Here is a 16,520-nt window from a genome sequence, read left to right on the forward strand (position 1 = left end):
AGAATATTGTTGAGAGAATATTGTTGAGATGTTGAATGTTGAAGTGTCAATGTTTCATCAATGTTGTATCTATAATATATTGATTTTTCTACATTTATTGTTAATGTTGCTGCAACGTTGAAACAATGTTGAACGAATTGAATCTCAAGTTGAATATTTATTTCCAAATGAGGGAAAACTCTTTTTGCAATTATAATTCTGTCGTGTGTGCTCCGGAATATGATATTAATCACAATAATATTATTTTAATAATAAAACTGAATTAATTAATATACGAAAAATTTTTATGTCTCACAGACATTGTAATTCAACGGACTTTAGACGTTTTTGCAACGTCTCTTCAAACATTGAATCTACATTTCGCATTGTGTGTTGCTACAATGTTCGCAATATGTAATTCCACGTTTCTGAGATATTGATTCAACGTTAGTGTGCTGTATGGGTACTCTCGAAATCTGAATCAGTGGATAATCACTGATAATCAGTGCCAAGTATGCCATTGGTAATCAGTGAGTGAGATCCGTAACCTATCTAATCCTTCTTATGTGATCTAACCTAAAGCTAACCTTGTTTTAATGCATAAATTCAATGGTATTGGAAGATTGAAATTAACGTGCAAATATTAATATTTTAATTATATAATGCTCAAACATTCTTCTTTTTTTAATTCATTGCTTTAGTACTTTACTGATTATCCAGTGTCAAGTATGCCACTGGATAATTAGTGGCTATCCACTGATTCAGATTTAGAGAGTACGTTATTCTTACAAAGACACAAAGATATGTTATAGATTGTATTTAATCAGTACACAAAAGCATGAAAGAGTCAATATAATATATAATATTTCAAGTATCAACTGACTGATTCAATCAATTAGAGCATCCAATAGTTAGAAATACTGTAACAAATTGTACTGGCTGGCGATAGAACATCATCTTTCATAATGTCGAGCCACGTAGGAAAGAGAAGTTTTTTTTTAAAGAACTCGTCTGGCCTTTCCGGAAGGGACGATCGAATCGGAGAACGGGGAGAGGAAAGACGTTATCATTAAGATTGCCACGAGACGATGCCGTGGCCCTCGAAGCCGTCGAGTTGGAGTCGGCGGTGGTTTTACTACTTGCACAGAGTTCTGAGATTTACATGACGTGCCTGTGCAAGAAACTCGCCATAAAGCACGTCTGGAGCACGAAAAAAACGTGATTAATTGAGTCTTCGAACTTTCTTGACGTAACTCGCAGAACGCGCCCGTCGTTTCTTACGATACTTGCAGCGTCCACTTTGTCTTTAACCGGCGAAGCGCAAAAATTATGGCTCGGCCTGTGGAACATTGTAATTTCCCTTCTTCTTCTTCTTTTAAATCTCTTTTTAGGCGTCATCTTGGTTTTACATGAATCACAATTATAAAATCTCAGAACGCAAAAATGTACAAGTATATATCTCCAATATATAATTTTACATTCATATAACTCTTCAAAAAAAAGCATCGAAGGGAATATTATTTGAAGTGTCATGTTGTTTTACTTATTTATTTTATTAACACATGGATTTTCCGTAAGAAATTTCTTACTCTTTTTTAAGTATTTTTAAGTATCTTTTAAGCTCGATTGTATATGAATCATAATCGTAAAACCTCAGAATGCAAAAATGTACAGATATCTCTTAATTTTGCTTTTATGTAACTCTTCACAAAAGATTTGCCGGAAGGAACATTATTTGTAACGTCGTATCTTATTTATTTTATTACCCCATGGAATTTCCACGAGACAATCTCTTCACGCTTACATACGAAATAATCGTGATCACAACGACAACTTTGAATCGTTTCATCGTTAAGTGAACGATTATCTTTCGCTGACTGGCAGCAGAATATAATGTAGCAGCATCCGAGATTATGTAACGTTCCCATAACAACGCGAATGTTCCTCTCGCCGGGAAATCTCATTCGCCTTGAGAACAAAGCTTAAGCATCGTCTAACTACGTGCCGCGATTAAAATGTCACTTTTGAGCCGTCGTCCTGTATTATCAACCACGCGAGTCGCTCTTATCGCTGTTCCGTTCTAATGATACCTACCTCGAGAACACTTTCAATGTGATGTTTAGCACGGTTGACTTATAAGCGATGTTCTACGCGCAAATCAACCTTCGGCCTTTCCTGGCCCACTTACCAAATTATAACAGCTGCTTCCTTTCACTATTCACGAAGATAATCGTTCGATCGGCCGTAATTAGAGCACGGTTGATAGATGCGTGATAGATGCGATTTATTTTCAAAAATAATGGGCAAAATACTTCTACTTTGGTTTTATTATTTGATACATTTTAAGAATGTATTACATGTATTTTTTAACAAAAGTGAAAAATTATAAATTTTTCTGTGTTGTATTTGAAAGAAACACAGTTTGGTAGCAATTTAAAACTCAAATCAAAAGATATTTCAATAAGAAGTAGAGATGTTTTTAAAAAAATGGAATAAAATTAGAATATTTTTATTTAAATTATAAAATTGTATTGCTAAATATAAATATTGATCTCTTATTGAACTATGACAAATGATTTTAATAATTCTCTAATTTTCGTTTCGTGTTTCTTTTGAATGACTACACGGCAAATCTGACAATTTGATGAGCGATGTGATTTTACGTAGTGACGCAATGCATATGGCTTCGATTTTTCTTTATGTAAGTTTTATGTTATTATTGTATAATGTAATAATTTTGATATTCATTGGGCTATTACATAGCTAATTTGACATTTGGATAAAGAAGAATGTACGTAATTTTTCGGGAATCATTAACTTGGAATTTGCGTTAATTATGTAATTTCGATTTATATTTTATATTGATAAGGATTTGAAGGGTTGAAACGTATATTTTATTTGTTTCGTTACATTTACACGAAAAATAAAGAATTTTTGTGCATCCGAATAGCTGATGTAGGCTCTGAGAGCTTTTTCACTGATAGATTCTTTCGAGCTTTATTATATATATTTGTTGAACTATTTCATATGTATACAAAATTTATTTTTATATAAAAAAATAAATTTTTAATTTCAATCACTTTTTGCAAAGCAAATCACACACTTGATAGCTTTAAGACTGCGACAAAAGCAGAAGCGCAAAATATTATTGTCTTAATGACAGAAATATGATATGTGATTTAAAAATTAGTGATGGCAGTTATTTTTTGTCAGAACAAATTTTCTTGAGCGTAATGCCAGATTACACATACAAACGAAAGTAAAATGTAGACGTACAATAAAATTTATTGAAAAATCCGCCAGTGCATCTGATATAATTGTTTTGAGTTAGAAAGTCGGTCTTATATTTCGCGATTTTCGCTGCAACCTGTATTCTGCAACAAGTATTGTAGGCTAAGCTGTAACAATTAGGTGAGTCACCCTTATTTTTAGCTTCGCGCGCCTCTATACAGAGTTTGATAACAGAAATATAATTATCGGATGACCACAAAGTGCAGGAGACCTACATTAACGCTCAGAAGCTTGTATAATAGGATTTGCAGACGCGCGAACTTTATCCAATATGCAACTTTTGTTGCAAACAAATGCTCGCATTTCACGAACAGTTAACGTAAAAGACTTATATTGTGCATATAACGTTTAAATTTTCTTGATTTGTTGTGTGTGTTTCCTGTAATACTCGCTAGTTTCGTAGATTGGCAATTTTTATTTTTTTAATACGCTGAATTTTTTACAAATAAATACTCGTAGATCTTTAATTTGATTTGAGAATTGTAAAAATTCTCAATTTTTTGCAGCTATAATAAAAAAACAATATTTAGTCCTTATATGCTAATATTTTTTTAATTTCATAAATAATAAAATATTATTTTTTATTTTTGATATTTAAATACATGATATTTTAAATTTACGGTGACAGGTATTAATGGCATTCCTATTATTTTGAGATGAAAATTCCATTACAAACGTGTCGACACTACTCTCTAAAACTATTAGAGGGAATCTCATTCTGAAGAATAAAATTTCACTCTTAAAGATTGAAAATTGAGCCACTTTTTGTCAAAACTGGTTTAATTTTCACTCTCTAAAATGAGATTCCGCTCCAGATTTCAGAGAATACATTAGTTTTAAATGAGAGTTTAAAGTTAACCAACCGACTGTCCAAAATTTGTGCGCTTAGACATGGCACATTGCTCAGTAGTGAAAGTTTTTGAAGCAATCAATTCTATTCTCTCTTCCGTTCTTTTCGCCATGGCTAAACGTGCAAATTTCGGACAATTTGATTGATTAATTTCAACTTGTTCTTATTTAAAAACTACTGTAGCCTCGACATTTCAATATTATAATTTTCATCTCGAAATGATCTTAGGAATTTGTCATTAACATTAATCTGATAAATCTAGAACACCCTTATAATTGTATATATATGTCTCACAATGCTACTTATACTACAATACCTAAAGTTATGAATTGTTTCATCGATCGACAATCTATATGTCAAAGAGTCCTCGCCGTCTCGATTCAGTGGAGGTCAGTCGCGGAGGTAACGTCGTCACGTGCGCGGAACGAGACGTCGGATGAAAAATTCACGAATTGACGCGAAATCGGCGCAAAACGGATCGACACACATGGCAGAGCAGAATTCAGCAATAGCTGGTGTGCTGAACTAATAAGAATGCCATGGCCGGCTCCGACCGAAAATAGTGCAACAAGTGTGGTCGCAGTAGCGACAGCTGTGACGCGACGGTGCGGCCATAGCACCGCGAGTATTATATTAGAAATTCCTGCAAGCGCATTACTTCGGCGAGTTTATTTCTCACGAGCACTCTGTTTCTTCAGTCCTGCGCAATAACATCGGTACTCTGGTGCTGTATCGTTTATTCAACAGATTTTCTTATCTCGACCGCCACAAGTTCACCGTCGTAACGTTCGGTGTTAATTCCTTGAAATTTTGCAACGCGTACTGACAACGCGGAATAACCGGGTAATCTGACTCAGGTGGCTTTAATATGAAAATTATTGTTTCTACAGAATTTTGGAGCACAGCAGAATGATAATAACATGAAATCGTCGAATTAATGATCTTATAAGAGAATAAGAAGTAAGAATATGATTGTTCTTAGCTTTGTAAGAATTAAGAGAAAATAAAGATTACTTTTTTTTATAAATCAAATTAAATGAAGAACAGTAAAAGAAGGAAGGCTCTATTATTTAGGTACTCATTTTGTATTATTTCTTTTCTTTTAAAAAAAATTGTATTATACATATTGATGTTACGTGATTATAAAGAAAATGTGATAGTGATATCTAAACAAACTGAGTAGCTTCCTAAATATTTCTTCAAATTAGAGAGAGAGAGAGAGAGAGAGAGAGAGAGAGAGAGAGAGAGAGAGAGAGAGAACAGAAAAACGAGCAAGTTAATTTCTAGAAGAATTTGTAGCAGAAAGATGGCTGCGGCAATAGATGGTGCAGTTGTTTCGTGTTCAATGTACGCACCGAAGCGTACATCGCTTTGTCAAATTTTCACACAATAATATTTGAAGCGTCGCGTCGCCTCGCTTTATTCGGAATATCGATTGGTACCGTTTCTATTGGCTTTACGTATGGCAGGAAGCTTTTAACTTTCTACTATGACGTTGTAGATTCGCTGCACGTTGACAGCGTTTCTTCTCTGTCACGAAGCGCAAGTCTCACAAAATAGGGATGATCCAGAAAACGATTTCGACTAGAACGAAGTTACGTTGTAGCTTACAAGTTCATTTTCGTAACAAATATGAAATATTTCATCGCACAGGCATTCGTAGATAATCGCGCAGAGTCAAAATGTGACACTTCGTTTGTAATCGCACATTTAACACGAATGCGCTATATCGAGCCATTTAAATATGTGCGATGTGCATAGTATTATAAATCGGCGAATAATCAAAATACATCAATGAAAGAACACGTTATTCAAAACTTCGACGATACTTTATTTTTTATGCTGTTGTTTAAAATATTTAAAGGCATTATGAATTTTCTTTTTCAGTGCCGATGGTAATTACGAGGTGACCATCATGACTAAAGCGATTTTAAACCACACTGGGAAGGTCACCTGGAAACCACCGGCGATCTATAAATCATTTTGCGAAATCAACGTGGAATACTTCCCCTTCGACGAGCAGACTTGTTTTATGAAATTTGGTTCATGGACTTACGACGGTTATACAGTAAGTATTGTAATTCAAATGTCAAATCAATTGATGCGACTACGAATTTTCTTATTTTGTTGGAGATTGTAAGTTTATGCTTGTCAAATATTTATATTAACAATTCAGTTTCTTAGTTTTATTATATCTCACAAGTAATATATAATTTCAATGTAAAAAGAACAGAAACTGTAAGATGGTAACTCTAAATAATGTGTATTTTCTAAATACATTCTGTAGAAATAATTGCAAAGATTATCACATGTAGTGAAGCATTGGAATTTACATTCTCTAATGTATAACGCAGATTAGAATGTTTGCGTAGAATATTTTATGCGCAATATTTTATCGCGAGCTTAAATGTAAACAAATGTCATATACATACTTTTTTTAAAAGTAGAAAAATATTTTTTTCGCGATATTTTTTAATTATAAAAATTTGTTTGTTATGAAATAATTTTTTTATAAAATAGTAATAATTTAAGTAATATAATATTATGTATACGTTTATTGTTTACATTAAATTGCACTCATATTGTTACATGTTACGAAAAAGTCAGATTTTTTATTTTTATTATAAAATCATAATTCTACATTATATATATAAAAGCTTTTTTAAATTTACATAAAGTATTATACATAAAGTATATATTTTTAAATTTATAAATAAAAAGTATAAAAATAAAATATTATTAATGTTATTTATTATTATTTATGTATATGTATAATTACGAATAATGCATAGATATAATTACGAATATTACATAAATTAATTCCGAGTTAGGATTAATTTGTAATGATGGATATATTACGTTTAAAGTTTCTAAATTATTTTATTTATATTATTTATATATACTTTATGTGTATATTTTATTTCCTTTTATAGTTTCTACAAATGTAAGGTTGAGAAATCTTGTTATAACAAGTTACTATAGTTTTTATTGCAAAAATATTTTATAAAAAATTACGTAAAATAGATAAATAATAAGTATTTATATGTTTGTAAATCTAAAAATACACAGTTATAACAGAATGATTTACAAATTATTATATTTATGCAGATATAATTGACATTTTTTTCCATGATTTTGAAAGATGGATTTTTAATTAAAATAAAAAATTTCGATGAATTTATATACAAATATTTAAACAGTATTTATGAGAAATATTTAAGATTGGCTTTTTCAGCTAACTTTGCCCATAAGTTAGCCAACCTCTCGTCTATGTTCTGGTCTTACTACGCTCTAAAGAGAAACAGAAAAACTGTAATTTCCTGGATAACTTTATCCGACAGCTAATTAGAAGTAAAAAATTGCGTATTAGTACGGCAAATTGAATAGTTAAAAATTGCAACGCTTCGCTTCCCTTAAACCATCAATTACACGTTATTTGCATTTTGCAATTGTTCTAAATTATCTTTAGTTGACCGAAAAAAATTCTATTAATTTATTCTTTAAATAAAAAAAATCTTTTTTATTTGATAAATAAAGAAATTTAGAATAAATTTTAGTCGATTATGTATTTGCTCTTATTTTATTTTTTCCTGCACTCTACAATTGAATTTTTATGTTTATTAATATATTAATGCGGTATAGTACACAGCTGAATTTATTCTTTATTATTTCACAAAGTATCAAAAAATTACTTAGCACCTATTTCCGATTGATGCAATGAGAGCTGCATTTTGCGACATCTCGACGATATTACTTTCTTACGAGTTCTAATTTTAACAGAAACTAACACAAAATAAGTATGCATATATGTACGAGAAAAAGAAATAAGAGAAAGCATCGATGAATTTCGAATCACAATTCGGCGATTACATACCGTGGCGCCTGTTTGTCTCATCCATTACGTTTTTCTTCGTGCTCGATCCGACAAGCGAGACTCCTCTCGCTGACTGACGGATATATCCGTCACTGACAAATCCGCCTGTCTGCGAGAGTTTTACCGCTGTACAGCAGCAGTACGTAGATATAAATCCCACGTTCGTACGAGAGTAAGCCATTTCGACAGAGAAGCTCGTCCGCTAGCCACTTCGAAAACACACCAGTGCCAATGATCAACCTCTCATCCACCTGCGGATAGCTTCCGTTTCCGCGCTTTGGTTTCAATTTCCCCCTATCGGCATGTCTTGCGTGTGTATCGGGAGTATTTTTCACTGCGAAAAAGATATCGAGATGGTCAAGAGTAGAACGACTGTGAAATTCTTAATCATGATTTAAGTTGGATAGATTGTCGATATTGTTGATTTGATAGATATTCTTGTCAATTTTACGTGTCGTTTTAAATCATTGCATATTACGATGTTAATAAATCATCATAACAATCATAAGAATCATCATAACAATTTATCGCTAATATACTTTCATTATAGAGCAGTATAAATCAGTGTTACCTCCCATTACGTCAAAATATGACATGAAAATTTATTTCTAATTTCTTTAGACATAAAAATAATATTATAATAGAAAATATTACATTGTTTTTTCAAGAAGATATTTATTAATTTTATTCGAGAATTAATTATACACAATTTTTTAAAACATGATGGCGATAATGGCTTATATAATTGGTTTGTAATTTTATTCCACTCTGCAGAATTTGGAAGGTTGGAAAAAGATAAGTTAAGATAGGTCGTTAAGCCTTTACATTGATTTCTTCTGTAATTGAAATTAAAAAGGAAAAACCTTGATTTCCTACGAAGGATTGAAATTTAAAAAAATTAGGAAACGAATCCGATTAAAGCAGCGCCACGAGAAAATGTACGTGAAAGGCGCAGTGAACGAACAGTGATTGCTCATCGAACTATCGACAGATCTTGAAAGTGGTCCAGGGAGGATCATCCAGCGAAACTCCAATGGTGGTCGCGATTTTGCTCTCCAAACCTTATTCGAATTCCGTAGACTTCGAGATAACCAAGACCCGTATTCTATGCAGCCATTAGAGATATCCAATTTCTTTCGTTTGTTTTCTTTTCGCTCTCTTCCTTTCCACGTTTCTGCTCTCTCTTTGTTTTTTAAACAATCGCGTATTTTGAAAATTGTGCCGAAAGATAAAATGAATTTGGGCAGCGCACTGACAGCAGGTAGGTCAAAAAAGTTCTCCGAATATAGAATTTAGTTACACAAGGGTATATCCGGCCAGTTATAGATTTTTTCTGAAATTTAAATTGAATTGATCTCCTTGCAACAATTTGTTTGAACATTTTATAACATTATTAGATTGCAAATTTTTATTAAATATACGAGTAATCATTACGCATTAAACTTTCATTAAAAGAAAATTCTAAGAATCAAATAAAGAATAAGATTTCCATAATCAAAGTCTAATTTGGAATTCTTAATTTATTTTGATGTTTTCGACATCCTTCAAGTTCATAATAATTATATTAAAATTATTAATATCTTGATGGTAAAATAAGCAGCTAAAATAAATTCTTTTTAACTTCAAGCATTTGTACATGAGAGAAAATGGCGCGATACTTTAGAACATTCTGTATTGCTTTAGAATGTAAGTGGATATATGTTCACAGAACACCTTTGAAAGTCAACTGCGAGGTATTATTTATCGCGAAGGGCTGTATTAGAAATGTCTTCGTGTAAAAGTCGTAGAGTCCATAAATCCCAAGACGCAGCAGTTTAAGCTACAATGACTCTTTCGAGCTATTGTCTTCTTCAGATTCGAACGATGTGAAATCATAGTTCACATTTATACGTTTTTTCTTTCTTTCTTAGGTATCTCTTGCATTTAAAACAAAATTATTAATGATATTGTATATCAGAAAATATTTATGTCTCCAACAAAATATTAATATATGTGTTTAAAAATTCATTATTACTTGCCATTTCATACGACAAATTTCAATTTTTTAATTTCAATTTTTAAAAGCTGATAAGCTAATCAAGATAATTGTTAATTAACGGGATAACGTGTACATCAACGCGCTTACATATGTAGAACTATGTCACACACACATACACACATACACATACACACACACATTTCGCCATCGCTTTGTCCGTCCAACTCCTTCCGTAACTCCGATTATCCGAAGTACCGATTAAACAGCACACTAAGATAACAATCTTTAGGTATTCTAAGTACTTGTGTTTCCTGATTATCTCTCGTTGGTATGTTTCGATTATGTTGGTATGCATCGAACTGCCGAGTTGAGGATTAAGATGCCAGATGCGATGGAATGGAATAACAATTGGGATTTAGCTATTGCAGTTTTGGATTAGGCCTCTAAGATTGTTTCAATGACGCGTAGTTTGAAAGCCGAGGATTCAGAGGATTCGTTCGAAAGATTAGTTGGATTACAAATCTTGAAATGGATTACAAAGCTATTGTATGCAAGGAAGATGTTGGATTACGATATGCTTTACATATAAGTGTACATAAATATAAATGTATTGCTTAGTACTTATAGTAAATTTTTTGGATGATGATATATAAAATGCTCTTTATGAAAACGAGAGGAAAGAAAAGGGATAAAAAGGAGAATATTTAATATAATTTGTTTATCTTTAATTCAAATTGTTTTATGCAGGAAATTAGTAAAAAAATGTGTTATTTTTTATTATTATTACTTCTTTTCTCGCAGATCAAAGTTTTTATTTTAAACATACGTTATATCATACAAAACTATGAGATAAAATTAATAATAAACTGTTGTTGACTTTTTTCATGTAATTGTAACCATTTTAGTTACTAAAATAATTTTTATATTCTTTTAAATTTATAATTTTTTCTAATATTTATGTACATTATGACGTTTGGAAAATTTTAACAGAAAAATGCAAGTAATATTCATGAAATGATAATCACAAGCTACAAAAACATTTTAAAATTCAATTCTTTATTGTTATTTATATACCTATATAATAAAAAGTATATTTTATTTTATAATTTCAACTTTTACTATTGATATAATTTATAATGATGATGATAAAAATTATTTTTAACTTGTATACAATATGCAAATTGTACTATATATTTTATTTACTAATGTAAAGCATAAATTTATTTCAATAATATACATGAGTTTCACGGCAATGTGTGTTTTAAAATAAAATATTCATACGTAGTACATTATTTGCGTGCAAAGTATATGTTCATATATATACATATATGTTATACATATAATTATTATTATTATACCAATATTATATATATAAAAACGTTTAAAAGTTAGAAAATTTCAATATTGAAATAATACGCTGAAAATATTTTGAAAATGTAAATAATAAAATATATTCTATGCTGCAATCACATATGATAAACACAACATGTTTTATATGCTGTAATCATGACAAACATTCTTGTCATGACATAATTGTTAAGCAACAATTATTTGCAAAACTATAATTATTATTAACCAATGCTAAGACTAATTCGTTGCGATTCTGCGTTGTGAGTGCAGAGAAAGGAGTTTATGATCGCGCTTTTTATACTTGGTAAAGATCGCAAACGATCACTTTTACGCCTATGTGTGCACACCATATCCAATTCCATTCACGTTCGATTCTTCTTGTGTGTTCACAGGTCGATCTGCAGCATCTCCTGCAGACCGAAGAGTCGAATAAAATCGACGTCGGGATCGACCTGACCGACTATTATATCTCCGTCGAGTGGGACATCATAAAAGTGCCTGCCGTGAGGAACGAGGCGTTCTACATATGCTGCGAGGAGCCCTATCCCGACATCGTGTTCTACATCACCCTGCGCCGCAAGACCCTCTTCTACACGGTGAATCTGATAATACCGTGCGTGGGCATATCCTTCCTATCGGTGCTGGTATTTTACTTGCCGAGCGACAGCGGCGAGAAGGTCTCCCTGTCGATCTCGATACTCCTCTCGTTGACGGTGTTCTTCCTGCTGCTGGCCGAGATAATACCGCCCACGTCGCTAACGGTGCCACTCCTGGGCAAGTACCTGCTGTTCACGATGGTGATGGTGACCGCGTCGGTGGTCGTCACGATAGCCGTGCTAAACGTGAATTTCCGCTCGCCCGTCACCCATCGTATGTCCAAATGGGTGCGGGTAGTGTTCATCCAGGTGCTACCGCGTTTTCTCCTGATCAAACGGCCGAAGAAGGATAACGATTACGATTACGACGAAGAAGATGATTCAAAGAACAAGGGTGGCCCTGGGGTCGGCGTGGGTGACATCGATGACAACGGTGTCGACGACGAGGACGACGACGAAGACGATGTCGAGGCGGCGAACGGCAAGCCGCCCGAGGGCATCCTCACCGATGTGTTCCATGTTCCAGAGACTGATAAGTACGACACGTACTACGGCAAGAGGTTCAGCGGAGAGTACGAGGTACCGCCGCACGGTCTGCCACCGCCAGCGACGAGGTACGACCTCGCCGCCGTTAGCACCGTCGGCACCGTCGCACCCTGCTTCGAGGAGCCTCTACCCTCGCTGCCACTGCCGGGGGCGGACGACGACCTCTTTGGGCCAGCTAGCCCTGGATACGCTCACGAGGACGTCAGCCCCACCTTCGAGAAGCCGTTGGTACGCGAGGTCGAGAAGACCATCGACGACGCCCGCTTCATCGCCCAGCACGCCAGGAACAAGGATAAGTTCGAAAGCGTAAGTATCGTACTTGCACCTTTAATGTTTGCTAGTTTACTCGTGAGTTTCGGGTCATTGTACGGATAATGCTACCATTGAAGTGATATTGGAGAAAAAAAAATACGCGTCAAATGGATATGCTTTAATAGGTTCTATTATACTCTATTATACTGCGCTCGTTCATTCGAAGTTATATTGGATTACGACATTAAAAAGCGAAAAATTATGCGGACTTTTATATCCACGTTACACGAATAATCTTTCTTTTTCAAATACGAATAGTTAAACGTACCGAGAATTATCTTTTGATTCGTCTCTGCACTAATAAACGACTATATAATTAAATCTATGTAGACATATGTTCTATATAAATGAATGAAAATAAATGTAGAATTATAATGAATATAATATATTAGAATCATGATATATTTTTTAATAAATTGAATTTTATAAAGGGGGAAAAAAAATTGAAAGAGACTTGTAGTTGTTAATTCAGATAATTTTCAATACTTTACCATAAAATGTATTCTATAAATTCGCGAGAGAACTAATTCATTTTTAACGCGTAGCTGCAAAAATAATTCACACATGATCTCTTGATGTTATTATTGTAAATAATACAAATATGATTGATAACGATTACTCACAAATCTTAATTGCGTATTCGCGAATTACGAGAGTCGGATTATGTATCAAGAGATCAGCGGGGATCACACAATACGCACGATGGATCATTTTGCCTGAAATGTATTTCGGGAAACCACGATCTCCGGATTATTACCGGAATTGAGACTGATGCATTTGACACAGACTCATGAACAGTACGCGACTGCTTTTATCGCTTGTGCAAACACATCGAGTGTTTAATTGCAATCATTTGGAGAGTAGAGAATAGCAGAGATACTCTCATAGGAATAACATTTACTTATGTAATAGAATATATAATAGTTTGTAAAAGGTTATTTTTTTCTCCCATAGTATTGTACATGCCTTGATCATTTTTTCGCGCTAAATGCCGTCGTCAAAATTTGCGTAGCGCACCAGGATTTTTAGTAAGTTGGGATAGTTTCTGTTCCAATTTATTTAAATGTCATAGACTTTATTTAGAAACAAAAGTTTTTTTTTTGCTGTAAAAAACATCATTTTAAGCATCAATTCACCTCAATTTACTGAAAATCTCGACACGCTAAATTCTGCCGACAGCATCGTGTTCAGCGCAGAAAAAAATTTTCAAAATATGTGCTGTGACATTTTGGAGAGAAATTTGGATGTCCAACAGTTTGATAAAATCTATTATTCCCATTTCATTAAATCGCTATATATTTTGTCTTCGTTAATTCGAGCGATTATATTTACATTAAAAAGTAAACGTTTAAAATAAGAAGCGTATCTCCAAATTTTCGATCGCGTCGCATTCTTTTCGTGTAATCTTATTTCTTGAAAAATCAGAAAGAAATCACCTCGTCAGCTGATAGTCATTAATTTGTATGAAAACTTCGTAGATATGTAATGTCTTAAGAGAAATACATAACGATATGCTTCTTTTGTGCCCTATCGCCCTTTAATAGTGTGACGTCTGACCTTAAAACCAAACGCCCACTTTTTCACGTAACTTTTAAGCTGAATGAAGCAAAGAGAAATGTTTGTGGAAGTTTATAATGCTCAGCAAACTTGTTTTAGATATCAATATGCTTTAAATATAACACAGCTAATCCATCCATTTTTAATTACGGCTAATGTAATTGAGAAAGTCGTCTGTGAGACGATAATTTTATGTAACATCATTGTGTTTTACTTAACAGTAATATATACTTTTTTTTATAACTTTTCACCAATCGCCGACATGCCACAATTTTCTAGTCAGAGAAAATTTCCAGCAAGTTTTCCTGCAAATCATGTTTAAAGAATGTTCAGATAGATTGCAAAGCGCTATATCGGAATCGATTTATTTGATACATAATTTTTTAACGAGTGGATCTTAATTGTAATTAATTCGTGAAATTATTAGAAGTTATAGTGGTTTGTAAAACATTAGATTACCTATGCAATGAGCGCAACTTTCATAGTAGGAACGGTGATTTGTATATCGCAGAGCTTTATGCTATTGTGGAAGAGGATTACTGCACGTTTTATTGCGTTACATTCCGGTATGATGGTTGGGGCGGTTTCCGATCATAACACGTACGTCGGTCACTACCGCGATATGCGAATGACAATAACGTCATATGTATCATACGCAACTGCTTTTATAATTTTACACGCAATGAAATATTTTTCGTAATCGACGAGTCCGCGTGACATAAAAGGATTATTGACTTCCATTATATAAGGAGTATTGCGAACAGAGATTTTCATTTACCTAGTCATCGCACTGGAAGTGGCTCTATATTAAAATTTTAAGATTTTAAGAGTCGACAGAAAAGACTATAGAGACCTCTAGTTGAAGACGAATTTCTTTAGGCTGAAATTACGCCTATAATATTAGACGATTCGCGTTTTAATTGCGATATTCGTAATCAGGAAAGACTTCTGAAGGCTTGTACAGAGCTATTTTTTGGGGAAAAAGGCAAAATAAAAATTTACTCTGATATCTCCCTCGATGTGTACTCTAGTGCAGTTAAGATGTACATAATTTTATTACTAAAAAATTTTCAAGAATCAATTTGCAAAATTCGGCTCTGTACGCGTCTTCGCAGCTTTATAAAAAAAGAAATCAACAAGGTTTTATAACGTAATATTACTTCTTAGAGACAAAATATCAGCATAACAACAGATACCTGCATCGTGAAAAAAGGAGCATACTATTTTATTCATTAAAATGTTTTAAAGAATAAAATTGCAAAATTTGATTCTTTAATAGGCTTCGTAGCTTCGTAAAATATAAGCCAAAATGAGTTTCATGGCAAAATATTTCTTCTACGAGACAACATATGGTAGAATCTAATAGAGTGCAAGTATATATATATATATATATATATATATATATATATATATATATATATATGTAGCTGTACCACAAATGAGGTGCAAATGAATTGACTTGTCACTCCTGTCGATCCTTAAAACACTATATGAGATTAACCTGTATTGACTAGATGATTCGTACAATTCTGTCATTGAAGCGCAGAACTTCATGAGATTTCACGACGAATACTTGAGATTAGTGAATTCGGTGAAATCATAAACGTAATAAGATTGTGCATTTCAAAGATGTCACTATCGCCGGTTTAGAAAGATTGAAATAGCTTGAATCACAGCTCTCTCTTTTTAAGGTATCGAATTGAAGAAAGATGTTGAATTGAGAGATGCTGTTGTGATTCAATTCTTTCTAGTAGCATAGATATAAGATTATGAAATGCGCAGTCTGTATACCTATCACGTCCATGTTTGAGATTCGAGTCGAGAACAATCGAAAATTTGAGCGCTTTGATTATTTTTACGAATAAAACTATATATCTTATTACTTGCAGAATGTCTGCAAATGTATCCGAGTTTGCATTGCCAAATTGGCATGCACGAGATTTGTTTCAATTTCAATTTAATTTTTGATTGGCATCGACTTATATTCGCACGTTTTATAGTCGTCCAAATATAAATATGCATTTAAGAAAATTGCAAAACGATCTTCGTAATGATGATACTTGTTAACGTCGCTCGTTTATGTGTCTAAATTATTCTATACGTACACACACGCGCGCATACACACACACACACACACGCGCGCGCGCGCGCGCACGCACGCACGCACGCACACACGCACGCACACAC

The 16,520-nt window shown here is 33.3% G+C and overlaps 1 protein-coding gene across 1 annotated transcript in view; it reads left to right on the forward strand.

Annotated features, from left to right (window-relative positions):
- Positions 1-16,520, forward strand: part of LOC108754521 (acetylcholine receptor subunit alpha-like 1) — a 92,903-nt gene that overhangs the window by 72,193 nt on the left and 4,190 nt on the right. The window contains exons 4-5 of the mRNA XM_018496898.1: positions 6,008-6,188; positions 11,715-12,770. Of these exons, the coding sequence (XP_018352400.1) occupies positions 6,008-6,188; positions 11,715-12,770 (1,237 nt within the window). The remainder of the gene's footprint in view (positions 1-6,007; positions 6,189-11,714; positions 12,771-16,520) is intronic.

This window comes from Trachymyrmex septentrionalis, unplaced genomic scaffold, assembly GCF_001594115.1.
Source record: "Trachymyrmex septentrionalis isolate Tsep2-gDNA-1 unplaced genomic scaffold, Tsep1.0 scaffold8, whole genome shotgun sequence".
NCBI lineage: Eukaryota > Metazoa > Arthropoda > Insecta > Hymenoptera > Formicidae > Trachymyrmex > Trachymyrmex septentrionalis.